General features: G+C 45.7%; 1 protein-coding gene across 2 annotated transcripts in view; it reads right to left on the reverse strand.

Moving 5' to 3' along the window:
- The window catches only part of LOC308581248 (killer cell lectin-like receptor subfamily F member 1), a 90518-nt gene extending 64608 nt beyond the window's left edge, over positions 1 to 25910 (reverse strand). Inside the window, exons 1-7 of one of the 2 annotated variants that reach the window (XM_081183778.1) lie at positions 23690 to 25910; positions 15057 to 15146; positions 10405 to 10530; positions 8027 to 8109; positions 4888 to 4971; positions 4116 to 4225; positions 763 to 2028 (exon numbers count right to left, since the gene is read on the reverse strand). In XM_081183778.1, coding sequence (XP_081039904.1) covers positions 1908 to 2028; positions 4116 to 4225; positions 4888 to 4971; positions 8027 to 8109; positions 10405 to 10530; positions 15057 to 15146; positions 23690 to 23774 — 699 coding nt within the window. In that variant the 5' untranslated portion in view covers positions 23775 to 25910 and the 3' untranslated portion in view covers positions 763 to 1907. Of the gene's footprint in view, positions 1 to 762; positions 2029 to 4115; positions 4226 to 4887; positions 4972 to 8026; positions 8110 to 10404; positions 10531 to 15056; positions 15147 to 23689 lie in introns of those variants that run through there. The other variant, XR_014004885.1, reaches the window with a different exon arrangement.
- Between the last annotated feature and the right edge of the window lie 541 nt (positions 25911 to 26451).

The following is a 26451-nucleotide window of genomic DNA, read 5'->3' on the forward strand; positions in this document are numbered from 1 at the left end:
CTGTTGCCATGAAAAGAGTTTTCAGCTAAATCAGCATGCCAAGCAGCTCAGTATGACGCCTTCCAACAGCTGGGTACAAAAAGTGCAGAGAGTACTTATTAAAAAAAACACGTGCACCTGTTCAATCTTGCCTATACCTTAGGATCTGCTTTGGATACTCTGCTGGCTTGCCCACCTTGTGTCAAGAAAGGTGGCTACAGGGAGAGGTCTTTCTCTGTGGTAGTGTCACAGCTATGGGCCTAACTCCCAATGCACCAGGGGTGCAAGATCACCTAGCTACTGCTCTGAATTGTGCACTGAACAGATCTCTAACTGCCACTGATCACGCCTGTGGCATGAAACATCACACACATTTCATTTTATTGCCCATTTTATGCAAAAATGTGTGATAAGTATTTGGCTCCCTCATTGAAGGAGGGGATTTATCACACTGACTCTTCCAGGGTGCCTTATCTGCTGAACAATTGTAGGAATGACGTTGTGGAAAATGTGGCAAGATTTCTGAGTGACGCTATGAAGTTACATCACCATAGGTCCTATGAGATCCATAAAGAACCACAGCCAGAAATCTGGCTGCTGCATGTTGGACCAACAAAAGTTTCTGAGTTGTCATCTTCAAAGGCAGCCCCACATACAGTGCATTGCAATAATCCATTCTGAAAGCTATCAGAGCATGGAGTACAGTGGCCAAGTCATCACCATCCAAAAGAGATCATAGCTAGCACACCAAGGGCAGATTGTCCCACCTCCTGGACCTGAGACCTGGGACACACATCTTTTCAGGATTCAGCTTCTGTTTATTGGCCCACATCCAGCCCATCACCACCTTCAAGCGCTAGTCTAACATCTCAGCTGCTTCTCATTCAGATGGAACAGAAAGATAGATCTGGGTGTCATCTGCATATAGATATGCAACTTCCTGGACTCAGCCTTTTGCCTAGATGCCCAGGTCTCTGTGGTGGCCAGAAGTGCATTTGCACAGTTAAATCTAGTGCACCAGCTTGCCAGGGACTGTGCTGAGGAGGAATGGTGGGATCCCCCCTTCCCCTGCTCCTGAATCTTCCCAGAAGCAGGTGGACAGTATAGATTTGGAACAGTGGTTTGCAGAGGGACATAGTTCAGAAGGCAGAAGCTGGGAAATACTGGATGGGGAACAGCTAGCAGAAGAAGCACTGGGAGAAAGAGAGCTAACAGATTCACTGTCGCAGGAAAGTGTTCATCTGATCAGCCCGAGGTCAAGAAGAGCAGATAAGGTGGCAGCACAGAAAGCACAGTGGTTACGAGAACAGGTTGCAAGACATGGTAGTGACGTGGGTGACTAGGGAGGAAGTGGGAGGGACCCTTAATTGGGAGCACCTTCATTCCTAGGAATGGATTCTTTGTTCTCTCTCTGTGATCATTAAAGTTTCTAACTGCTAAGAAACTCCTTTTTCTTTGTTCTGTTTATCTACTGCCGGGGGGGGGGGAGGAGGAAGGCAATTCCCTGAAGCCTGACACAGCTGCACCCATTCCTTGAGATGTCTCCACCCCCATCATTTAGCTTGGACACTGAGATTCAGCTCTGAGGGCCTTCTGGCAGTTCCCTCCCTGTGAGAAGTGAAGTTACAGGGATCCAGCCAGAGGGCTTTCTCAGCAGTGGCACCCTTCCTGTTTATTATTATTTTGCATTGTCAAATTCTACAGCTGATCCTCAATTGTGACTTAAAACTAATCTTTTAGTAACCAAAATAAATTGACTTAGAATTCCATGTTAGGTGTGCTACCTCTGGAATTCAGAAAGCGGTATTTCGATGACCACAGAATAATACCTTTACATAATCTTCTTAGTCACTCAATGACATATTTATTGAGTGTTCCTGGCAAATAACAAAAACCCACATAATTATCGCATTTATCAAACTAAAATATCAGAGTAGGAGAGGGTCTTTCTGGCAAATCCACCTAAATACAGTACTGCAGAGTTCAGAGGTGACTTTATATTTTATTGCGGCACAAGAGTTTCCTTCAATATAGTTTGGTTCTGGAAATCTGTGGAAGAAAAAGGTACATCTGAATATCAGGACAGAAGTCTGTTACAATTATTTTTTTTAATGTTCTTAATAGAAAGCATGAGTGTTCCCAAAATGTATAATAAGCTGGTTGTATGCATTTGAATCCTCCAAACTTGCATGAGTAGCATCAAAGTGGAGAGAGTGAAGAAAATCATGCTGAGCTTGATAGTGGGAGCAGCACCATCTCCCCCTTTTCTTTTGGGGCCTGGGAAGGAGGATTGCAGCAGAGAGAGATGCTCCACCAGAGACTGGGGGATACTCTTTTTTGACCATTTGTGTGTGTTAAGAGAGAAAGAAAGCTCTGAAAATAGAAACAGGGTGAGGTTTTTTTTAAAAGAATTCAATGGAGAAGGGTGTTGTCTCTGGTTAGGACAAGGAGTGTGAGGATATTCTACCATTCTTTCACTTTTCAAAAACTTCACCAGCTGCTCTGTGCAAGACTCTCCATAACAGCCTCCGGAATTCCTTGTATTATCAATGCTGGGGAGGCAGTGATTGAGATTGTGAGCGAAGTGGGAAGAGTTACTCATCCACTCCCTGCCACTGTGGTTCCATACAGCACTTATAAATACAGTGGTACCTCGGGTTAAGAACTTAATTGTTTCCGGAGGTCCGTTCTTAACCTGAGGTACCCCTTTAGCTAATGGGGCCTCCCGCTGCTGCCGCATTGCCGGCATGAGATTTCTGTTCCCTTCCTGAGGTAAAGTTCTTAACCCGAGGTACTACTTCCTGGTTAGCAGAGTCTGTAACCCGAAGTGTTTGTAGAAGAAGAAGAAGAAGAAGAAGAAGAAGAAGAAGAAGAAGAAGAAGAAGAGTTTCGATTTGATATCCCACTTTATCACTACCCGAAGGAGTCTCAAAGCGGCTAACATTCTCCTTTCCCTTCCTCCCCCACAACAAACACTCTGTGAGGTGAGTGGGGCTGAGAGACTTCACAGAAGTGTGACTGGCCCAAGGTCACCCAGCAGCTGCATGTGGAGGAGCGGGGAAGCGAACCCGGTTCAGCAGATTACGAGTCCACCGCTCTAACTCGCTCTACGCGGGGCTGCCCTTGAAGCTGTCCCAGAAACTCCAGCGGGTACAGAATGCTGCAGCGAGGCTCCTCACAGGGTCTCTGCCATGGGAGCATATTCATCCAGTGCTTTTCAAGCTGCACTGGCTCCCGGTGGAGTACAGGGTCAGATTTAAGGTGCTGCTTTTGACCTTTAAAGCCCTTCACGGCCTAGGACCCTCGTACCTACGGGACCGCCTCGCCTGGTATGCCCCACAGAGAGCCTCAAGGTCCATAAATAACAACACCCTAGTGGTCCCAGGCCCTAAGGAAGTTAGATTGGCTTCAACCAGAGCCAGGGCCTTTTCAACACTGGCTCCGGCCTGGTGCAACGCTCTGTCTCATGAGACCAGGGCCCTGCAGGATCTGATCTCTTTCCGCAGGGCCTGTAAGACAGAGTTGTTCCGCCTGGCCTTTGGATTGGAGCCAATTTGATTCCCTCCGCCCCCTTTTTCTTTTTTCTTTTCCTTCTCCTGCAATGAGGCTCCATTTTAATATTTTAATGTTCCATTATTTTAATGTTGTATTTTATTTTTGTTTTTAAGTTGTAATCACTCATCTTGTTTTTATTATTGCTTGTAAGCCGCTCTGAGCCCGGCCTTGGCTGGGGAGGGCGGGGTATAAATAAAAAATTATTATTATTATTATTATTACACCACACTGGCTCTCTTTGTAACCCAAGGTGCCACTTTAAGGGGAAATGTTCCATTCCTGCCCCAAAGGATTTTTCCTTCCCCCCAAGAACCAGTGCTGTGGAGCAAGTGGGGCACTTCAATTGAGACCATGAGTGGGGAGCGAGGCGGCCAGAGAATAAAAATAGAACAACCCCCATGTCATCATGGAATGGAAACTTGCCCCCCCCCCCAGACCTTTCCCGATTTCTCAGGAGTCAGCTGAGGGAATCTTCTCAGCAGCCAGTAGAAGAAGCAAAAACAAAAAACAAAAACTCTTTTGCATATCTTTTCTCTTAGCCTACTAAAACTTTGCTTTGATTAAAAACAATAACAACTCACAGACTCTGATCAAGCTGGGAGCCTGTAATCCACATCCATTTCTTCTCCAATTTTAATTGTGAGAGTCCAATCCAGTAATTTGATTCTTTTGTAATGCTTTTTATGAAATCCTGTATGAGAGAGAAATTATATATATATGTTCAAGTTGATAACTTCAGAATAAATCTTACACTAAAATAAAATAAAATAAAGTAGTAAAATGTGAAAGTTGATATTAATTATAATGAACATTCACCAAGAACAGGAATCAAAGCAGCATTAAGCATTTATAATACAGGCCTCCCCATTTACGCAGGGGTTACGTTGCTAGGCACTCTGCGTTGAAGTGAAATTGCGTATAGTGGGAACACCATTGAAAAAGCCTCCAAACACGCTTTAAAGCATCTATGGGGAAACCCGCTGAAAGGCCATGTGGAATGGGGGGAAACAAGGGGAACACCAGCTCCTCCTCTGCCACTGCTCCACCACCAACCTCACCTTCCTAAAGAGTCTTTCTAAATAAAAAAAGGACTTGGGATTTGCTTGCAGCCGGTACTTTGGTTCTCACTAGTCCAGCTCCCCAAGGCCTTCTCTAGACACTGATGAACTGGCCATGGGTGGGAATGGGATGAACCACTAAACAAGGCCCTGCATTCCACATGCTTCTCAAGTCACCAACCATGATATCATTGCAGAGCTACTAAGCTAGAGTTAAGCTCAGTTGGACTCAGGCTTCCTTCAGAATTAACCTGCGTGCGAATGCATTGCCTGAAATATGCAATTGTCCCTTTACCAGCTCATTCTTGTCTTGGATGACCAGCAGTTGAGAATCCCTTGTTGAACAGTCATGTTGGCTCTCATTCCAGGTTTTAATATTGTTGGAGTTGGAACTTAACTGGTTAAGTTGTTCCCATGATGCCTCACCATTCTGACGTCAATTTTAGAAGCTTGGGAGGAGCTTCTGGGCAAAGTTTGCCAGTCCCACTTCGAACTTTGTGGGGAACAGACGCAGGGCTGTAATGGCTGCTAATAGCCCTGGAAAAACCTGAGAAATGTTGGAATAAATGCTGTATATAGACAAACCTGGACTCAGTGTGAGTTTGTCTGGAAGTCAAGCAACGTGACAGTTTACAACGCTGTGCGAAACTCTGCTGACAGTGACGAAGAAGTGGAAGCGTGCCGGGCAGCAATAAACTGCTAATCGAGGTGTGTAAATCAATTAGCGGGGGTCACGGCTGATAAATTACGTCACAGGTTATGGGGTCCATAAATTACCGCTTGTAAAACTGTCGCGGGAGCTGTAAAAACTCTGCGGTGTCGAGCAGAGGCTTTGGTCTGCTGTGTCGGCAAACAAGCAAGCGGCAGCTGCAAGACGCAGAGAAGTGCCTGCGTTGCTGTGGAGCCAGGTTGCAGAGAACAGCTGAGGTATCGTTTCTCCACGGAGCTGAGGAGCCGGAGGAGCTGGTGCGTTTGTGAGTACAGCTTGGGGGCCCCTTGGGAGAACGGAAGAGGATGGCAGGCTGCCAGGTCTTGGAAGACTGTGGGAGGCTCACTTTAAGAAGTTGGGCAACCTGGCTGCTGATCTGAAGTCTACTGTTCTGGGTGCCAGGAAGCCAGAGGCCGTTCAGCGCTCCAGGGTGTTTGTGAGGCTGGAGGCGGAAAGCAAGGGCCGGGAGATGGCTGCTTCAGAACAGAAAGACAAGATGGCGCTGATCACCTACGTGGCAGCCGGTGCACAGCTGGGAAAGGCTGTGGGCCCCAGAGGGGGGGCAAAGGGACTATTGGCATTTGGAAATGCCCTGCTGTGTTTGCTATGGAGCTTCAGCAGGAGGCCAGAGCCCTGGAGAAGGAATACAAAAGCCTACAGATGGCTGGAGCCCCTGTCCCTGATGCTTTAGCCACAAGGAGTGCTGCTGAGCAGGTCGGGGGGGGGCGGAAGGTTTCCAAAGGCACGTTCAAAGTTTTCCACTGTACGTGCTGGAATGAAGTGGAGATTCAGGGGGGGCGAGGCTGGTGGGAGGCGCCGTTTCGGAAGGAGGAAGGCCAAGCCAGCTGGGAGAAGCCCCAGGCAGTGTTTTTCCACTGGAGTTCAACGTCTGCGTGGCAGTTGCCCCCACCGGAGCAGAGAGACAAGACAGGATGTTTGCAAGGTCAAACTGTTGAATTCTCATGGGAACCAGTCGGGTTTCCATGGCAACTGGTCTGGAAAAACAACCAGGCGTGACACTAAGGCTGGTGAACGCGCCAGGTGCCAGCAAGAGACTCGTGGGACAAGGTCAGAGCAGAGTGTTGTTATTGGCTCTGCTGCTGATTGCAATTTGATTCCAGAGACATCTGCTGGGAAGCTGCGGAAATGCAGGGCTGTTTTGACAGGGATGACTGTTAGGTTCACAGACGGAACACAAAAAAGGCAGTCTGTGGTGATGGCTAACGTGTTTTTTCTCTACTTCACAGGAGGAGGAAAAGTTCTACGTTGTGCCGGGACTGAAGTGTTGTCTTTTATATGTATCAGCTCTAAAGAAGCAGGGATACAATGCTCGTTTTGAAAATGACACCTGTTTCATTTTCAGAGGAGGGAGACAACGGGTCAACATGCAGAGGGAGAACAACGTCTTTGTTCTGGAGTCACCTCTGGAGGGTTGTGGGAATGCTGGTAAAGCACAGGTGCAGTGTGCTAAGGCACAGGTGCAGTGTGCTGAGGTTCCCAGTCATGTGCAAAAGTTGCACAGGTGCACAAAAGAAGGGTGTAAAATCACACAAGGTGGGAGGAGGTCCCAAGGGTGCAGGGCATGCACAGGTGCAAAGGTGCTTGGTTTTCCCGGGTTTGGGAGGGTAACCAAAGAGCCCTTTGAGCTGGTTCTCACAGATCCGTCAGGACCCAAGAGGTCTGAGAGTCTGGGTGGGGCCAGGTATGTGCTGTCGCTGACAGGTAACCACAGCCAGGTTGGCTGGTGTTTCTCTCTCAAATCACAGGGGGAGGTGGCGCAACTGATCAAGGATTGGGTTGCGGGGGTGGAACAAAGTTTCTCCACCAGGGTGCAAGGGTTCAAGAGCGACCAGGGGTCACAGTTTACTGGGTCTGCTCTGGAGAAGTTTTTCAAGGAAAAGGAAATACGTCACCAGGTGACGGGTGCAAAGTCTTCTCAAGGGAGAAGGGAGGCTGTGGCTGAACCCAGTGAAAGGGACAAGGTCCAGAATCAGGGTTCAGATCCCGGTGATGGGGACCAGGTCCAGGGTCAGGGTTCAGGGCAGGTTTGGGCATCTCCAAGGGTTGTGAAAGGAGTGTCCAGGTGTGAGGCTTCATCTCCGGTAATGGAGAAAGCTCACGGCAGGGTTGTCAAGTCAGAGGGGGAAACGTCTGACGGAGAAGACACAACTGCTGGCCCTAATGGGTCAGTAGGGTATCAGGTCACAGGTGCGTGGAAAAGTGTCGCACAGTGTGATTCTGGGAGTACTGAAGGGGTTCAACAGGTGCCTGGGAAAGATGCCGGGAAGGGGCACAAGGCAAAGGGGAAGGTGTTGAACTCAAAGGGTCTTGTCAGAATGGGATGCAAGGGGGGGTGTTGGAGTTGGAACTTAACTGGTTAAGTTGTTCCCATGATGCCTCACCATTCTGACGTCAATTTTAGAAGCTTGGGAGGAGCTTCTGGGCAAAGTTTGCCAGTCCCACTTCGAACTTTGTGGGGAACAGACGCAGGGCTGTAATGGCTGCTAATAGCCCTGGAAAAACCTGAGAAATGTTGGAATAAATGCTGTATATAGACAAACCTGGACTCAGTGTGAGTTTGTCTGGAAGTCAAGCAACGTGACAGTTTACAACGCTGTGCGAAACTCTGCTGACAGTGACGAAGAAGTGGAAGCGTGCCGGGCAGCAATAAACTGCTAATCGAGGTGTGTAAATCAATTAGCGGGGGTCACGGCTGATAAATTACGTCACAAATATAGTCTGATGGCCAGTAGCACTTGTCCCTGTGGAGCTGCCATTGTACAGGGCACACTTTGCAAGGTGAATTAACTGTGGAAAGAAAGACACTTAATGATTATGACTGGGCCTCCATTTCAATTGTGAAAAAGTGAAGCTGAGTGAAGCTGCCCAAACTCCAAATTCCAAACTCTGAAGCTCCTCAGAGTTGGGGTCCAACAACTTTTTATGTTATTCATATTTTTTAAAAAAGTGTACTTAAATTTGCCACATTTCTTTTGAAGGAGAAGCCCTGATCCAGATCACGCTCTCCATTTCTATCAGGACTCAGTGCTGGCTTCCCACCCAAAAACATGCCCTCTGTTTGAGCCAGAAGGTGCTTTTTAGGGGTGCGGCGGGTGGGTGGAGATGAGACAACAGCTGTCAGGTGGGGAGGAGATTTTTGTATGGAAAACAGGCGTGCAGCTTCACATTGGCCCCCTTTAAAGCTTCTTTTAAAGTATAGTCCTGATCCAATTCAGTCCTCCTCACACACTCAAAATGCTTTTGAGTATAAAAAGATACAGAGATCAAAGTACAGATCTCTCACATCATGCCATCGCAAATGCAACTTTATTACTCGCCTAGTTTTTCCATCTGAATGGAAGCGGGAGGACCTGCTCCCTGATTGGCCAGGAGGAGCATCAGTGTAACAATAGCGAATTTTCATTCGCTATTGTCACACAATTTTCATTCGCTATTGTCACACAATGGGCGGGCTTGGGAGGGTGCAATGCTCTGCGCCTCGGCCGCCCGCCACAGTGAAATGATTTGAAGTTCCTCGAGCGGCCCAGTGCTGATTGATCCATGGACCGGCACCGGTCCGCGGCCCGGGGGTTGGGGAACACTGCTCTAGAGGACAAAGATGGAGATGGAGTTTACCAGACAAATTGCTGAAAGTGAATTGACCAAGTCTGCTCAAAGACTGCTTTGCCACTTGAGACACGATTCCTCCCACTCCATTCCTCCTAGTACAGAAGCTGACTTGCCAGGTAGCTGAATCTTATTTTTGTAGCAGCAACAGGATTATACCCTCCATTACAGCTAAGCATGGGCATAGCCAAGGGGGCGGGCGGGGGGGGGAGCTGCCTCCCCAATCAATAAAAACCAATAAAAATACATAGCTAACTGAGGTTCTGTCCCCCTAACAAAAGGCCTGCCCCCTAACAAAAAATCCAGCTATGCCCAAGCACCTAAGGACAGAAGGCTAGTTATAGGGCTACAAGACAAGAGACAAGGCACACACAGTTCTGCTCTCAGGTAGAAGGGGGTTCAGGAGGGTTGGGAGAAACAACTGGAGGTGCCTCCATCATCACACTGCAGCCTACATGTCCAAGTTGCTCTCCACAGTCTGTCTCATGGTAGGTCCTAGTTGACAATACTGTGGTGAAGTAGGTTTTTTGGAGGGGGCCTGTCAGTCTCCATGATGCCTGAGTCCCTTCTAATTCCTGGGGTCTTGGATCCAGCAAGGCTCAAAATCTAATGGAGGATTCCATTGTTGAACTAGCCAGGTGAGTTAATGGCCTTAAATACTGTCCTTGGTATAACAAAGGAAGTGGATTTGTGCCAGTGGGCAAATGGGTAGGTCTCACCTTCCTCCCCTGACTCTTAGTGAGAAAGGCCAGAGTTGAGTGTGAAGTTAGCTGTAGAATGAAACCACCAATGCTTGACCATTTAGGACCATAGGGAGTGGCCTTATTCTGAGGGACACCATTGGGTTCATCTAGCTCAATTTTGTCTACACTGACCAGTAGCAGTTTGAGACACCAGGTATATCTGCGACTTTCTGCATCCAAGATCGGTGCTCTACCACCAAACTATGAAAACACCACCTGGAATAATGTATCCAATTCTAGGTGCCACAATTTGAGAAGGATTTTGACAAGCTGGAATGTGTGCTGCCACACGGGAGATGGAGCAAGCCTGTTTTTTCCTGCTCAGTAGGGTTGGACCTGAAACAATGGATTAAAGTTGCAAGGAAAGAAACTCTGACTAATTATCAGGAAAAACTTTCTGACAGTAGAAGCTGTTTGACAGTGGAACGGTCTCTCATGGGAGGTTGTGGACTCTCCTTCCCTGGAGGTTTTTAAGCAGAGGCTGGATGGCCATCTGTCATGGATGCTTTAGCTGAGATTCCTGCATTGCAGGGGGTTGGACTAGATGACCCTTAGGGTCCCTTCCAACTCTACAATTCTATGAGTCTATGAAATGAATGAATTTCAATGAATGAAATGAGTTTCTTTACAGTAGGTTTTATGCCTCAAAGCAACATAGATGTGAACTGAAAGCAAGATCTTACATACAATTACTATGCTTGAAAGAGACAGCAGTACAATATATCAGCTCTACCTGAGGAATTATACTGATTTTGATTGCAGATGCTGTTTCTTAGGGAAGCCCGAAACTTGTCTGTTGAGGCATTGCATCCACCATTGTTCAGTAGAATTTTTCCCTTTTCAGCTTCCAACTGCAAAGCTGCCTCCGCAAAACAAAGAAAGTCAGTTAAATGAGTAGGCATAATGTTAAGGCACAAATTCAAAATTTAGAGGCCAAGGAATTTTTTTCTGTTACCATCTTTATCTGGGGCAGCAACTTGGTCTAACACAGCCACCAGCTCCCTTCTTCTGATATTCACCAGCAAACCATTATTAACATAAGGGGGAAGAACAGCTTATTATTCGGGCCTCAGATACCCATTTTTACCTCAGCTTGGGGAGGTGTTTGCCTCACACCTCCCTCCCTTGCTCCCTGACCTTCCCAACTGGCATTACTTCTCCTCAAAAATCTACTCCCAATTGACAGCTAATCATAATATGCGTGTGATGTAAGCGATTGGCTGATGCACACACACTACCTGGCACAGAGATTACGGCGGCCGATCAGGTATGGCTGTTGACATGTGATTTGCTACAGAAAGGAAGGTGCAAGAAATTGGAGCCACAGAGGGTGGGCCTGTTTGAAGTTGTAGATCAGATCAACCCTGTGACTTTCTGGCTTCGATTGCCTGTATCCATGAAAATTCACCCCATCTTCCACAAATCAGTTTTGCTGCCTGTCATGCCTGCACACCCTTACCAGGCACCTAGACAAGTACCTCAGCCTCCCGTCAGGGTAGAAGGAAAGGGGGAGTATGAAGTAGAACAAATTCTAGACTCCAGGATGCGAAGAAAGAAGTTGCAATACCTGATATTGTGGAAGGGGTCATATAATTAATATTTTGGAATATCTGACTGCCAGGAATGAGAAACAAGCGATATTAATGTTTGTGGATGCTGAAAAGGCATTTGATAAGGTAGTATGGGATTTTATGCTGAAAAATTTGGAGTATGTGGAAGTGGGGAAAGAGTTTTTCAATGGAATCAAGGCAATATATACAGAGCAGAAAGCTAAACTGATAGTAAACAATGTAGTTACGGAAGATATAAAGATATCTAAAGGAACAAGACAGGGTTGTCCGCTCTCGCCATTGCTATTTATAATGGTCTTAGAGGTCTTTTTGAATCTGATTAGACAAAACAGATCAATTAAAGGGGTGACGGTAGGTCAGAAGCCTTTGCCGATGATCTGGTTATAACGATGGAAGAACCAATGGAAAGTGTTAAAGAAGTATTGAAGGAGATTGAACAATTTGGAAACGTGGCCGGGTTTAGATTGAATAAGAAAAAGACTAAAATAATGGCTAAAAATATGGAGCATAATACGATAGAAATAATGCAACAACAGACAGAGATAGAGGTGGTGAAGAAAGTAAAATACTTGGGAATTTGGTTAACTCCTAAAAATATCGACCTGTTCAAGAATAATTATGTACAGGTTTGGAAGGGAATAAGGAATGACCTGGATGTGTGAGGCAGAATGAAACTGTCTTTTTGGGGCAGAATTTCCACGATAAAGATGAGCGTGCTTCCAAAGATGTTATTTTTATTTCAGACTATCCCCATTATCAAGGGGATAGGGATCTTTAAGGACTGGCAAAGAGTGATTTCAAGGTATATATGGCAGGGTAAGAAGCCAAGAATAAAATTTAAATTATTAACAGATGTGAAAGAAAAAGGAGGCTTCGCCCTGCCAGATATGAAATTATATTACGAAGCAGCATGTCTATGTTGGTTAAAGAACGGGTTAAACTAGAAAATATGGAATTACTAGACCTTGAAGGTTTTGATAACAGATTTGGTTGGCATGCTTACCTATGGTGTGACAAGAAGAAAGTTCATAAAAGCTTTGGGAACCACATTTTCAGGAATTCGCTAATAGAAGTATGAGACAGGTATAAAAGTCTTTTGGAACCGAGAGTTCCACATTGGCTTTCCCCGTTGGAGGTTATGTGTGTAAAGAAAATTAATATGAGAGGTAAATGGGCTACGTATGGGGAAATGGTAACTAAAGAAGGAGGAAAATGGAAATTAAAACCATATGAACAAGCTAAAGATCATGTGTATGATTGGTTGCATTATTTTCAGGTAAACGAAATGTTTAAAAAAGATATAAAAGAAAGTGGTTATGCAGAAAAAGACTCTAAGTTCCAAATAGATATAATAAATAATGAATATAAAATTTTGTCAAAAATGTATAAGATATTGTTGGAATGGTACACGAAAGATGAAGAGGTTAAATCGGTAATGATACAATGGGCCAAAGATTTTGGATATAATATTCAATTTGAAGACTGGGAAAAATTGTGGAAAGAAAATTTAAAATTTACTGCATGCACGGCGTTGAAGGAAAATGTTATGAAAATGTTTTATAGATGGTACATTACACCAGTAAATCTTGCAAAAATGTATAAAACATGCAATAAGTGTTGCAAATGTAAAGAAAAAGAGGGAACATTTTACCATGTGTGGTGGGAATGTAAGAAAGTGAGGAGTTTTTGGGAAGCGATATATAATGAATTGAAAAAGATGTTAAAATACACTTTTGTTAAGAAACCAGAAGTTTTTCTCTTAGGGATTACAGGAAATGAAATAAGAAGAAAAGACTGGAAACTCTTCCAGTATGCAGTTACAGCAGCGAGAATTTTATTGGCCCAGAAATGGAAACAAGAGGAAGTACCGACGATACAAGAATGGAGATCGAAATTAATGCACTATGCGGAACTGGACAAATTGACTGGGAAAATAAGATATGTTCGAAACCAGAAGTTCATCGAAGATTGGGGAAAGTTTGTAGATTATCTGAAAAATGTATGTGATGTGCAAACAACGCTAGTGGGGTTTCAAGAAGAACTGTAAAGGTTTGAGATGTATTGTTAAAAAGAAATAGAAGGGGGAGGGAAGACAAATGGCAATACAATGAAGGGAATGCGTACTGAAGAGTAAACACGGATGATTACCAGAGAAGCAGAAGGAAGTAAAAAAAGATTAATTTGTTAAAACATGGAGAAAATTGTATAATTGTGTTAGAAAATTAATAAAAGTGTAAAGGAAAAAAATGATATTGTGGAAGGGGTATGGCCCTGAAGAAAGCTCATGGGAGTACGAAGAACATGGCCATGTGCCAGACTTGTAAAGGGTGCTCCATACACACCAACCCAGCCAACTGAAACCACTGGGGTCGGAGGAGGAGGAGGGCTCGGGGGGGGATGCCAGAGACTGTGCAGAGGAGGAATGGTGGAGACTGTCTCCCCAGCCTGAACCTTCAAGAGAAGAAGGAGACCATTCTGAATTACATCAAGGGGTTGGAGAAGAAGAAGAAGAAGAGTTTGGATTTGATATCCCGCCTTTCACTCCCCTTCAGGAGTCTCAAAGCGGCTAACATTCTCCTTTCCCTTCCTCCCCCACAACAAACACTCTGTGAGGTGAGTGGAGGGAGATCACACCTCAGAGGCAGATGAGGGGGAAAGCTGGGAAATAATGGGAGAGGAAGAAGAGGAAGCAGCAGCATGGGGGTGACAGCTGACAGACTCAGAAAGCATTCCGGACCCCCACTTTCCCAGAACACGGTGGGCCTTGAAAGTAGGAGAGCCGAGACAAAAGGCACTTTTCAGAATCCATAGCGATGACTCGTGAGAAGTGGGGGTTTCACTCAGAGCAACGCCATTACTCCAAGAGGCTGCATTTCCAAGCCTCTCTCTGTGAATATTGAATAAATAGCAGTGACAAGAACTTTTCTTGCCTTATCTGTTCCTGGCACCCTACCTTGGGGGTTGGATCCTCTGAAGGCTGACAATTGCTAAGGAAAATAGACAAAAATAACTCTCCACAATGTTGGAGAAACTGGGGGAATGATGGAATGCTTATACATATCTATGGGAATGCCCACAGATTAAAAACTTTTGGTTAAAAAATTTCAGGATAGGGAACAAAATACATCTCAATTGATTGCTTTAGATCCCAAATGGTTCTACTTTCAATATTTGTGGATGAAGCACACACAGTTTAATAACAAGAACACCACATATATGGAATCAATTCAAATCCAATACAAATACCGACTGGGACATTAGAAGATTATATATTTACAAGTACAGTTGTACCTTGGTTTTTGAGCAGCCTAGTTCTTGAACGTTTTGTCTCCTGAACACCGCAAACCTGGAAGTGAGTGTTCTGGTTTACGAACTATTTTTGGAAGCCGAATGCCCAACGGGGCTTGCGCGGCTTCCAATTGGCTGCAGGAACTTCCTGCAGCTAATCAGAAGCCATGCTTTGGCTTCCAAACATTTTGGAAGTCGAACGGACTGTAGTCTTATTTTTAATGTGTGAGAATATGCTCTGATTTTCCCATTTTAAATTCCTTGAGGGATTTTATCCCACTGCCCAGTAAGTTGCTGGATGTTTCTACTGAATCTTGGAGACTCAGGGGTTGATAGGAGTCTCATCTTCTGCTGCTGTTCTGGGAGCTTCCATACTGCACCAGACCAAATGGGCTGGAGCTAATGGAAGATGTGCTAACTGTTTTTATTTAGACCATCATTCTGTATATGCTTTTATTGTATGGTAAACCACTTCAGGATGCCACATGGACAGCAATTCATAAATGAAATAATAAATAATACTTACCCAAGACTGTCACAGCCACACCCAGGATGATGATCACAAAGCCTCCTGTCCACAGGGTGATCTGGTACCAACAGGGAAGCCTGGAAGCATCTGTGAGGAGAGGGAAAACTCGCATGATGTGAGTCAGCAGTGCCTAGACTAGAATTTCCTGTAACTAATTGCAGGCTAACAAACATCACAGGGAGAAGGCTAGGTGATTTGTTTTTGTTTTGTTTTTTGACAAAAAAAATCCATTCAGGAGGCAACAGGCAAATGGTATATGTTTAGTTAATAATAATAATAATAATAATAATAATAATAATAATAATAATAATAATAATAATAATAATAATAATAATTTATTATTTATACCCTGCCCATCTGGCTGGGCCTCCCCAGCCACTCTGGGCGGCTTCCATAAAAACCAAAAATACAATAAAATATCACACGTTAAAAACTTCCCAGAACAGGGCTGCCTTAAGATGTCTCCTGAATGTCAGGTAGTTGTTTATCGCTTTGACATCTGCTGGAAGGGCGTTCCACAGGGCGGACGCCACTACCGAGAAGGCCCTCTGCCTGGTTCCCTGTAGCTTTGCTTCTCGCAATGAGGGAACCGCCAGAAGGCCCTCGGCGCTGGACCTCAGCGTCTGTGCAGAATGATGGGGGTGCAGACGCTCCTTCAGGTATACTGGACCGAGGCCGTTTAGGGCTTTAAAGGTCAGCACCAACACTTTGAATTGTGCTCGGAAACGTACTGGGAGCCAATGCAGGTCTTTCAAGACCGGTGTTATATGGTCTCGGCGGCCGCTCCCAGTCACCAGTCTAGCTGCCGCATTCTGGATTAGTTGTAGTTTCCGAGTCACCTTCAAAGGTAGCCCCATGTAGAGTGCATTGGAGTAGTCCAAGCGGGAGATAACCAGAGCATGCACCACTCTGGCGAGACAGTCCGCAGGCAGATAGGGTCTCAGCCTACGTACCAGATGGAGCTGGTAAACAGCTGCCCTGGACACAGATTTGACCTGTGCCTCCATGGACAGCTGTGAGTCCAAAATGACTCCCAGGCTGCGCACCTGGTCCTTCAGGGGCACAGTTACCCCATTCAGGACCAGGGAATCCTCCACACCTGCCCGCCTCCTGTCCCCCAAAAACAGTACTTCTGTCTTGTCAGGATTCAACCTCAGTCTGTTAGCTGCCATCCATCCTCCAACCGCCTCCAGACACTCACACAGGACCTTCACCGCCTTCACTGGTTCTGATTTAAAAGAGAGGTAGAGCTGGGTATCATCCACATACTGATGAACACCCAGCCCAAACCTCCTGATGATCTCTCCCAGCGGCCGCATGTAAATGTTGAAAAGCATGGGGGAGAGGACAGAACCCTGAGGCACCCCACAAGTGAGAGCCCAGGGGTCTGAACACTCATCCCCCCCCACCACTTTCTGAACACGGCCCAGGAGGAAGGAGCGGAACCACTGTATAACAGTGCCCCCAGCTCCCAGCCCCTCAAGACGGTCCAGAAGGATGCTATGGTCGATGGTATCAAACGCCGCTGAGAGATCCAGCAGAACTAGGAAACAGCTCTCACCTTTGTCCCTAGCCCGCCGGAGATCATCTACCAGTGCGACCAAGGCAGTTTCAGTCCCATGATGAGGCCTGAATCCCGACTGGAAGGGATCCAAATGGTCCGCTTCTTCCAGGCATGCCTGGAGTTGTTCGGCAACCGCTCGCTCAATCACCTTGCCCAGGAATGGAAGATTTGAGACTGGGCGATAGTTGGCCATCGTGGCCGCATCTAAAGATGGTTTTTTAAGAAGCGGTTTAATAACCGCCTCTTTCAGCGGGTCTGGGAAGGCTCCCTCACGGAGGGAAGCATTCACCACCCCACGAAGCCCATCGCCCAGTCCTTCCCGGCTAGCTTTTATAAGCCAGGATGGGCAAGGATCCAGGAGACAGGTGGTTGGTTTCACTCGTCCAAGCAGCCTGTCCACATCCTCGGAGGTAACAGATTGGAATTGATCCCACTTAACTTGACTAGACAGAACTCTAGCACTCTCCCGCCCTGGCCCTGCTCCCACGGTGGAGTCTACTTCTTCCCGAATCTGAGCGATTTTATCTGCAAAAAACTTTGCAAAATCATTGCAGGAGAACATGTGGCCCGTACTGGGCCCCGATGTTGCAGGTGGTTCCGCTAAATTGTGAACCACCTGAAAAAGTCTCCTGCTGCTGTTTTCTGCAGATGCAATAGAGGCGGTGAAGAAATTCTTCTTCGCCGTCGCTATCGCCACTTGGTAGGCTCGACGTTGAGCTCTAACCTGTGTCCGGTCAGATTCGGAATGAGTTATCCGCCACCGGCGCTCTAGCCGTCTCAACGATTGTTTCATTGCCCTCAGATCTGTGGAAAACCACGGGGCTGTCCGGGCTCCATGCAATCGGAGAGGGCGCTTCGGAGACAAACAGTCAATAGCCCTGGTTAACTCCACATTCCAGCGGGCCACCAGGGAATCAGCTGAAAGGCCATCAACATGGGATAAAGCATCCCTTACCACTCTCTGGAAACCATTTGGATCCATTAAGTGGCGGGGGCGGACCATCCAAATTGGTCCCACCTCCCTGCAGAGGGGAAGGGTTGCACCAGTCCAGTTGCACCAGGAAGTGATCTGACCATGGCACTTCTTTCGTTTCGTAAACTGCCAACATACCAAAATGCACTGTATTAGGGGATGGCTCGAAAAAAACAGTGTGCTAGGGAAAATTGCAAACAAAAAATGTGCACATTGGGAGAAATGCACACTAAAACATTGACTTGTCAGGAGGAGTTTAAAGGGTGTGTGGAAGTGGTGTAGGAATGTGGAGATCTGCCAGGCTAAATGAGCAGTCTCTGATACCAATATACTGATAAACTTTGCACCCTGAAAATCTCATCATTGTTCGTAACCCCTTGACTATGCTCAGCTCGCTGTCATTGATTTTGTGCTCCTCTTGCTATATGGCCTGATTGAATATATACTGGAGCTTTCTGGTGTCTGTTGTGTGTGTGTCAGCTGTCAGCAGCATGCTTTGTCCGAAGCAGGGAAGAGAAATAGAGCGAAGGAAATGAACCATCTTTTATTTCTGATGTTTTGTATTAGTTTGAATTTTAAAAATCTTCAGAAAACATTCATCCACTAATAGGAAGCAGGTTGAAATACTTTGCTATTTTTATTTAGAGAAAAAGTGGATGTGTGACATTGATTTTTGTGTAGAGGAAACATAGAACTGTAGCACTGGAGAGACCCTGAGGAAGATCTAGTCCAATCTATGCAGTTCTAGCTTGTTGTTGTTGTTTAGTCGTTTAGTCGTGTCCGACTCTTCGTGACCCCATGGACCAGAGCACGCCAGGCACTTCTGTCCTCCACTGCCTCCCGCAGTTTGATCAAACTCATGCTAGTAGCTTCAAGAACACCATCCAACCATCTCATTCTCTGTCGTCCCCTTCGCCTTCTGCCCTCCATCTTTCCCAACATCAGGGTCTTTTCCAGGGAGTCTTCTCTTCTCATGAGGTGGCCAAAGTATTGGAGCCTCAGCTTCACGATCTGTCCTTCCAGTGAGCGCTCAGGGCTGATTTCCTTCAGAATGGAGAGGTTTGATCTTCTTGCAGTCCATGGGACTCTCAAGAGTCTCCTCCAGCACCATAATTCAAAAGCATCAATTCTTCGGCGATCAGCCTTCAGTTCTAGCTTACAGGAACCAAACCTGCAACCTAGGCAGTATATGCACCATGTTCTAACCAACTGAGCTATATATTCACAGAAAGTGTACCATCCAAAGTGGTTGAAAAAAATCAGGGCTATTTACAGATGTATCTGACAGCTGGTGAGCTTGGGAATATTTATATACATTCCCTAAATGGTCTAATTTCAGAAGTCTTGCAGCCAGTAGCTATGGAAATTTCATTCCAATACTCAAAATAAAAAAATTCCTTCCAGTAGCACCTTAAAGACCAACTAAGTTAGTTCTTGGTATGAGCTTTCGTGTGCATGCACACTTCTTCAGATACACTGAAACAGAAGTTGCCAGATCCTTCTATATAGTGAGAAGGTGGGGAGGGGTATTACTCAGAAGGGTGGTGGGAATGGGAGATGGGCAGATAGCTGAGATAATAATAATAATAATAATAATTTATTATTTATACCCCGCCCATCTGGCTGGGTTTCCCCAGCCACTCTGGGCGGCTTCCAAAAGAATATTAAAATACAATGATACATCAAACATTAAAAGCTTCCCTAAACAGGGCTGCCTTCAGATGTCTTCTAAAAGTCTGGTAGTTGTTGTTCTCTTTGACATCTGGTGGGAGGGCGTTCCACAGGGAGGGCGCCACTACTGAGAAGGCCCTCTGCCTGGTTCCCTGTAACTTGGCTTCTCGTAGTGAGGGAACCGCCAGAAGGCCCTCGGTGCTGGACCTCAGTGTCCGGGTAGAACGATGGAGGTGGAGACGCTCCTTCAGGTATACTGGACCGAGGCCGTTTAGGGCTTTAAAGGTCAGCACCAACACTTTGAATTGTGCTCGGAAACGTACTGGGAGCCAATGTAGGTCTTTCAAGACCGGTGTTATATGGTCTCGGCGGCCGCCCCCAGTCACCAGTCTGGCTGCTGCATTCTGGATTAGTTGTAGTTTCCGGGTCACCTTCAAAGGTAGCCCCACGTAGAGCGCATTGCAGTAGTCCAAGCGGGAGATAACCAGAGCATGCACCACTCTGGCAAGGCAGTCCGCGGGCAGATAGGGTCTCAGCCTACGTACCAGATGGAGCTGGTACACAGCTGCCCTGGACACGGATTTAACCTGTGCCTCCATGGACAGCTGTGAGTCCAAAATGACTCCCAGGCTGCGCACCTGGTCCTTCAGGGGCACGGTTACCCCATTCAGGACCAGGGAATCCCCCACACCTGCCCGCCTCCTGTCCCCCAGAAACAGTACTTCTGTCTTGTCAGGATTCAATCTCAATCTGTTTGCCGCCATCCATCCTCCAACCGCCTCCAGACACTCACACAGGACCGTCACCGCCTTCACTGGTTCTGATTTGAAAGAGAGGTAGAGCTGGGTATCATCCGCATACTGATGAACACCCAGCCCAAACCCCCTGATGATCTCTCCCAGCGGCTGCATGTAGATGTTGAAAAGCATGGGGGAGAGGACAGAACCCTGAGGCACCCCACAAGTGAGAGCCCAGGGGTCTGAACACTCATCCCCCACCACCACTTTCTGAACACGGCCCAGGAGGAAGGAGCGGAACCACTGTATGACAGTGCCCCCAGCTCCCAGCCCCTCAAGACGGTCCAGAAGGATGTTATGGTCGATGGTATCAAACGCCGCTGAGAGATCCAGCAGAACTAGGAAACAGCTCTCACCTTTGTCCCTAGCCCGCCGGAGATCATCAACCAGTGCGACCAAGGCAGTTTCAGTCCCGTGATGAGGCCTGAATCCCGATTGCAAGGGATCCAAATGGTCCGCTTCTTCCAGGCGTGCCTGGAGTTGTTCAGCAACCACTCGCTCACCCCTGTTGACGACTCTGTCACCCCTGTTGACGACTCTTAACGACTGTAATAGGTCTTACAGGAAAAGGCAAGGGGTGAGAAGGTGAGAAGTTACCAAGAACTAACTTAGTTGGTCTTTAAGGTGCTACTGGAAGGAATTTTCTTATTTTGACTATGGCAGACCAACACGGCTACCTATCTGTAACTCATTCCAATACTGTAATCTATTTGCCTGATAAAACTACCTCCTTTTTTCATTTTGTAAATTGACATGTTTGTAGCTTTCGTTTGATATTATCGCCATTAAAACGCACAATAAAACAATCACATCAAGACATAAAAATTCCTTTAAAACATGGCAGTAATTAAAACATGAGATTTATGCTGAGAAATCTGTGTAAACAGGGGCATCTTCAAAAGCCCGCAGAATGCCAATAGAGATGAATATGCTTGTATTTCATCATGGAGTGCCCTCCATATCGCTAGAGCTATCAGTGAAAGGAGCCCACCTCCCACAAGCTAAGAATCAGGAAGCTGTGGCAAGACTAATTGGGCTTCATTTGTACTTTTAATACCCTTACCTGCCAACGAAAGGGAAGTTGTTCTTTTAGGAAATCTGGTCCAGAGCTGTTTAGGGCTTTATACATAAGTAAAGGTAAAGGTAAAGGTACCCCTGCCCGAACGGGCCAGTCTTGACAGACTCTGGGGTTTGTGCGCCCATCTCACATCTATAGGCCGGGGGCCAGCGCTGTCCGGAGACACTTCCGGGTCACGTGGCCAGCGTGACAAAGCTGCATCTGGCGAGCCAGCGCAGCACACGGAACGCCGTTTACCTTCCCGCTGGTAAGCGGTACCTATTTATCTACTTGCACCCGGGGGTGCTTTCGAACTGCTAGGTTGGCAGGCGCTGGGACCGAGCAGCGGGAGCGCACCCCGCCGCGGGATTCGAACCGCCGACCTTTCGATCGGCAAGCCCTAGGCGCTGAGGCTTTTACCCACAGCGCCACCCGCGTCCCTTATACATAAGTAAGAAGACCTTAAAAATCTGGCTTGATATCTAATGGGCAGCCAGTGCAAATCCCTTCCTACAGGCATGAGATGTGCCTGGTAAGACAGACATGGTCCAAATGGAAGTTACTCTGCCTGTCCAATTATTTAGCTGCCTACCAATATTGCTCATTAACCTGACAAAAAGAAATGGAGCACCAGATGCTAAAATACGAAGCATTCTCTTTAATCAGGAAGTGGACCTGAGGTGGAAAGAAGTTCTGCAGCAAAACCTTTGACCATTGCATTTGAAAACGTGTCCTGGGTTGCAGTGAAACAAAAGAGTCACCAGCCTTTGTTGGGCAGGCCCAGTGGGGAACAGGTGTTAGCAGAGAAAAAGAACAGGCAGGCGCTGTAGTTTTCACCATGAGTCGCCTCCGTGGCTCAGTAGGTGCATAGGAAAAGGATGTGGGTGGAGCGGGTGGTCAGGCAACATGCTCACACCTTTAAACTGTGCCTTGGCCAGGACATTGGGGGCAGCATCTACAGAAGTGTTTTTTCTTCGCTAGGCTGGGGGAAGGAGTGTGAAATGTTGCAGAAAAAGCAACAAGCAAAGACCCATCTATGCGCACGCTTCATGCTATATGTATGCTTTGAATTTGAATAAGAGCATATTATAACATCTTATTTTCCAAGCTAACTAGCATACCTAATTTTATTTGCATTGTCCTCAATTCTGCATCCTTATTTATAATTTTCATTTATATACGTCACAATAGTTCAACAATAATTCTAGCATATCAAACCTCGGCTTCCTTCACTCTTTTTCTGCGGTTCTTTACATTTATTTTCATCATTTCCTGCATACTCCGAATTATCTTCACTTATTCTTTTATGCTCATATATATCTCATATATGTTTAAAACAACAACAACAACAACAACAACTGCAGGGATTTACAATAATCTTGCCCATGTCTTACAATTTATTTGTAAATATTCACTGAACCATTTCCACTCCTTTCAAAAAATCTTTAAGATAACAGATTTGTAAAAATCTTTAAGATAACAGATTTGTAAAAAAAAAACACCAGAAGCTTTTCTTTTGGGAATTATAGGATTAGAACTACCTAAACAGTATAGAAATTTATTTATGTATGCAACTACAGCTGCCAGAATGTTATTTGCCCTCAAATGAAAAGAAGTTCAGAAGAGAGAAGACTGGCTACAGAAATTAATGGACTATACAGAAATGGCAAAACTCACCGTAATAATAAGAAATCAAGACAACAAACTTGTTATAAAAGAACAAATGACATCCTTGGTCCTGTTTCTGATTTTTTTTGTTATTTTTTTTTGGGGGGGATACAAAATAACAAATACCACATGGACGGACATTGTGCTGAGAATCATAGAGGTATTACTGGGTACATATATGCACTTGTTGATGATCAGAAATAACTCCAGGTTTCTTTACAAGGAATAAATTGAATATTGAAACATTTCTGCTCGCATCATGTTTAAAAACATGCAGCCAGATCTTGATTTCATTTTTATGTGAACTTCAAATGACAACTCCCTCTCCCTTTACTTATTCAGAGACCCTTCACACTGATCATTTAAAAAGTCAGCTTTAACTTTGTGGGTTGCTTCCAACCATTTATTTATTTTTAATGAAAATTCATCCGCATTTACTTCAATTTCTCCCACATTTTTATATGCAGTTTTCATGTATACACATTTTTGCAAGCAATTTCCTCTGAATTTTTGTATATTATTTAAATGAGTGTCTGCACATTTATAGACACCAGTATATGCATATTTGTGCATATTTTGTGGCTGAGGAACTGCATTGCAAAATTCAAGCACAAGTGTGAATTTTGAAAGACAGTTTTGTTTTGTTTCAAATAGTGCAATTTGGGTAGTTTTTCATGAAAATGCAAACAAAATGGAAATTCTTCCCCATCCCTAGGTGCCATGCACCCTTCTGTATTTCCGTCTCGTTATTCAAACAAAAATACTGCTTATAAGGGTACAAACGAATTTTCTACAAATAGGATAAATCTAAAGGAAAAGGAATATGTCCGTCTGTCAACCGATACATTACAGTGGAATCAGACAAAAACTGGAAGATACGAAGGGGTCTGAACGGAGTACCTTGTTTCTGAGCCCCAGCGGCAGTTCCTGATGCAGCCCTCCTAGACTGGAAGTTCAAAGCAGTATAACCATCTTCGCCCTCCATTGGCAAGCAAAGGCTGCAGAGAAGCCTCTCAGGGCTGCAGGGCTGTCGAAGGAGCACTGGAGGTTTGCTGCTATAGCCTGAGTTGATGGCCAAAGATCTCTTTCCGGAGCAGCTCTTCTCTTCAACCACAATACCAGTCACACGTTCACAGCCGTATTAGGTGGTTAGGGCAGGTTCTTCTTTAAAAAAAAACATTTTTGTGAGTTGTTCAGTTTGTATTTTTCAGCTTTTAGAATGGAGTTTGACTTTTGGAAAGATGCCTAAAACACGCCCCAGTTATGGATTATAGCTAAACCATATAGAGATGTGACTGAGGCTTCCAGTAATGAGGCTGGATAGCTCAGTTGGTTAGAGCGTGGTGTCTAGATCCTTGGGGTACCTTCCAGCTCTACAATTCTATGATTCTCTGAGTGGGGAGGAGTAAAGGTAAAGGACCCCTGGACAGTTAAGTCCAGTCAAAGGCGACTATGGGGTTGTGGCGCTCATGTCGCTTCCAGGCCGAGGGAGATGGCGTTTGTCCATAGACAGCTTTTCTAGGTCTTGTGGCCAGCAGGACTAAACAGCTTCTGGTGCAACGTGACACCATGCCAGAAACCAGAGCACACGGAAATGCCATTTACCTTCCTGCCAAAGTGGTACCTATTTATCTGCTTGCACTGGCATGATTTCGAACTGCTGGGTTGGCAGGAGCTGGGACCGAGCAATGGGAGCTCACTCCATTGGGGGATTCGAACCTCCAACCTTCTGATTGGCAAGCCCAAGAGGCTCAGTGGTTCAGACACAGCGCCACATCCTACATCTGCCTATGCAGGGGCTCTCTTGAAATGTAGGTGTTGGTCAGGGAAGGAGTTTTCCACCACAATGACTTTCCTTCTTTGGAATGCTGTATATAGGTTGGGCCCCCTGCCACACTATTAGTATTTTATTTATTATTTTGAAATATTTATTTATTATTTTACAAATACAAAATTATAATAATCCGAATATATATCCATATGCAGAGATTCCTCTGAATCTCGTGATCCCCCCCCCCCGGGGCTCCATTTTGAACCTTTACAACTGCATATACTTCCAAAGTATAACTTTTATATCAGTCCATATTGTCCGTGGTAATTGTTACATCACAAGTGGAATCAAAATCCTGTCAGTATTTCCATCTGCTTACTGTGGTCTCCCAAATACCTTAAAAAAATTTCCCATTCTTTTATAAAGTTTTTGTCCTCTTGGTTCCTGAGTTTTCCAGTCTGCTTTGCCATTTCCGCATAGTCCAACAGCTTGGTTTGCAGTTCCTCTCTGGTAGGGACTCTGTCTTCTTTCCATCTCTGGGCTGGAAGGACAGATCCTGAAGCTGAAGCTCCAAAACTTTGGCCACCTCATGAGAAGAGAAGACTCCCTGGAAAAGACCCTGATGCTGGGAAAGATGGAGGGCACAAGGAGAAGGGGACGACAGAGGACGAGATGGTTGGACAGTGTTCTCGAAGCTACCAACATGAGTTTGACCAAACTGCGGGAGGCAGTGGAAGACAGGAGTGCCTGGCGTGCTCTGGTCCATGGGGTCACGAAGAGTCAGACATGATTAAACAACAAATTAGTATTATTACCCAGTCATGCTGGATATGAGCTGTTGGAAGACAAATCCCCCAAGGATCAGTATAGAATAATAGAATCATAGAATTGTGGAGTTGGAAGGGACCCTAAGGGTCATCTAGCCCAACCCCCTGCATTGCAGAAATCTCAACTAAAGCATCCCTGACAGACGGCCATCCTACCTCTGCTTAAAAACCACCAAGGAAGGAGAGACCATCACCTTCCAAGGGACACCGTTCTGCTGATGAACAGCTCTTACTGTCAGAAAGTTCTTTTCTGATGCTTAGCGTTGGAGCCTGTGCTTTTTAACTTGTTCATACATGATCTAGAATTGGGGGTGAGCAGTGGTTGAGATAGACATGCTTACTTGCTCAAGATTGCTGTTGTTGTTGGAAGATGTTGCTGGCATCCGTCTGTCTCATAGGGTGGTGAGAAGGAAAAGGGGATTGCTGGGCACTCCAGAAGGGCATATCTAAACTGGGTGAATGAAACAGGCAGTAAAATGGCAAATGCAATTGTATGTGAGCAAGAGTATAAGCAATGCATGTAGGCACAATATATATATATATATATATATATATATATATATATATATATATATATCCCTTTTTCACATATACATGAATGGCGTCTTGTGGCTTGAGAGCAGTACATGTGAAAAGGATCTAGGAGTCTTGGTTGACCACAAACTTGACATGAGCCAACAGTGTGACGCGGCAGCTAAAAAAGCCAATGCAATCCTGGGCTGCATCAATAGGAGTATAGCATCTAGATCAAGGGAAGTAATAGTGCCACTGTATTCTGCTCTGGTCAGACCACACCTGGAGTACTGTGTCCAGTTCTGGGCACCACAATTCAAGGAGGACACTGACAAACTGGAACGTGTCCAGAGGAGGGCAACCAAAATGGTCAAAGGCCTGGAAACGATGCCTTATGAGGAACGGCTAAGGGAGCTGGGCATGTTTAGCCTGGAGAAGAGGAGGTTAAGGGGTGATATGATAGCCATGTTCAAATATATAAAAGGATGTCACATAGAGGAGGGAGAAAGGTTGTTTTCTGCTGCTCCAGAGAAGCGGACACGGAGCAATGG

The sequence above is a fragment of the Podarcis bocagei genome, assembly GCF_964188305.1.
Source record: "Podarcis bocagei genome assembly, chromosome: 2".
NCBI classification, from domain to species: domain Eukaryota; kingdom Metazoa; phylum Chordata; class Lepidosauria; order Squamata; family Lacertidae; genus Podarcis; species Podarcis bocagei.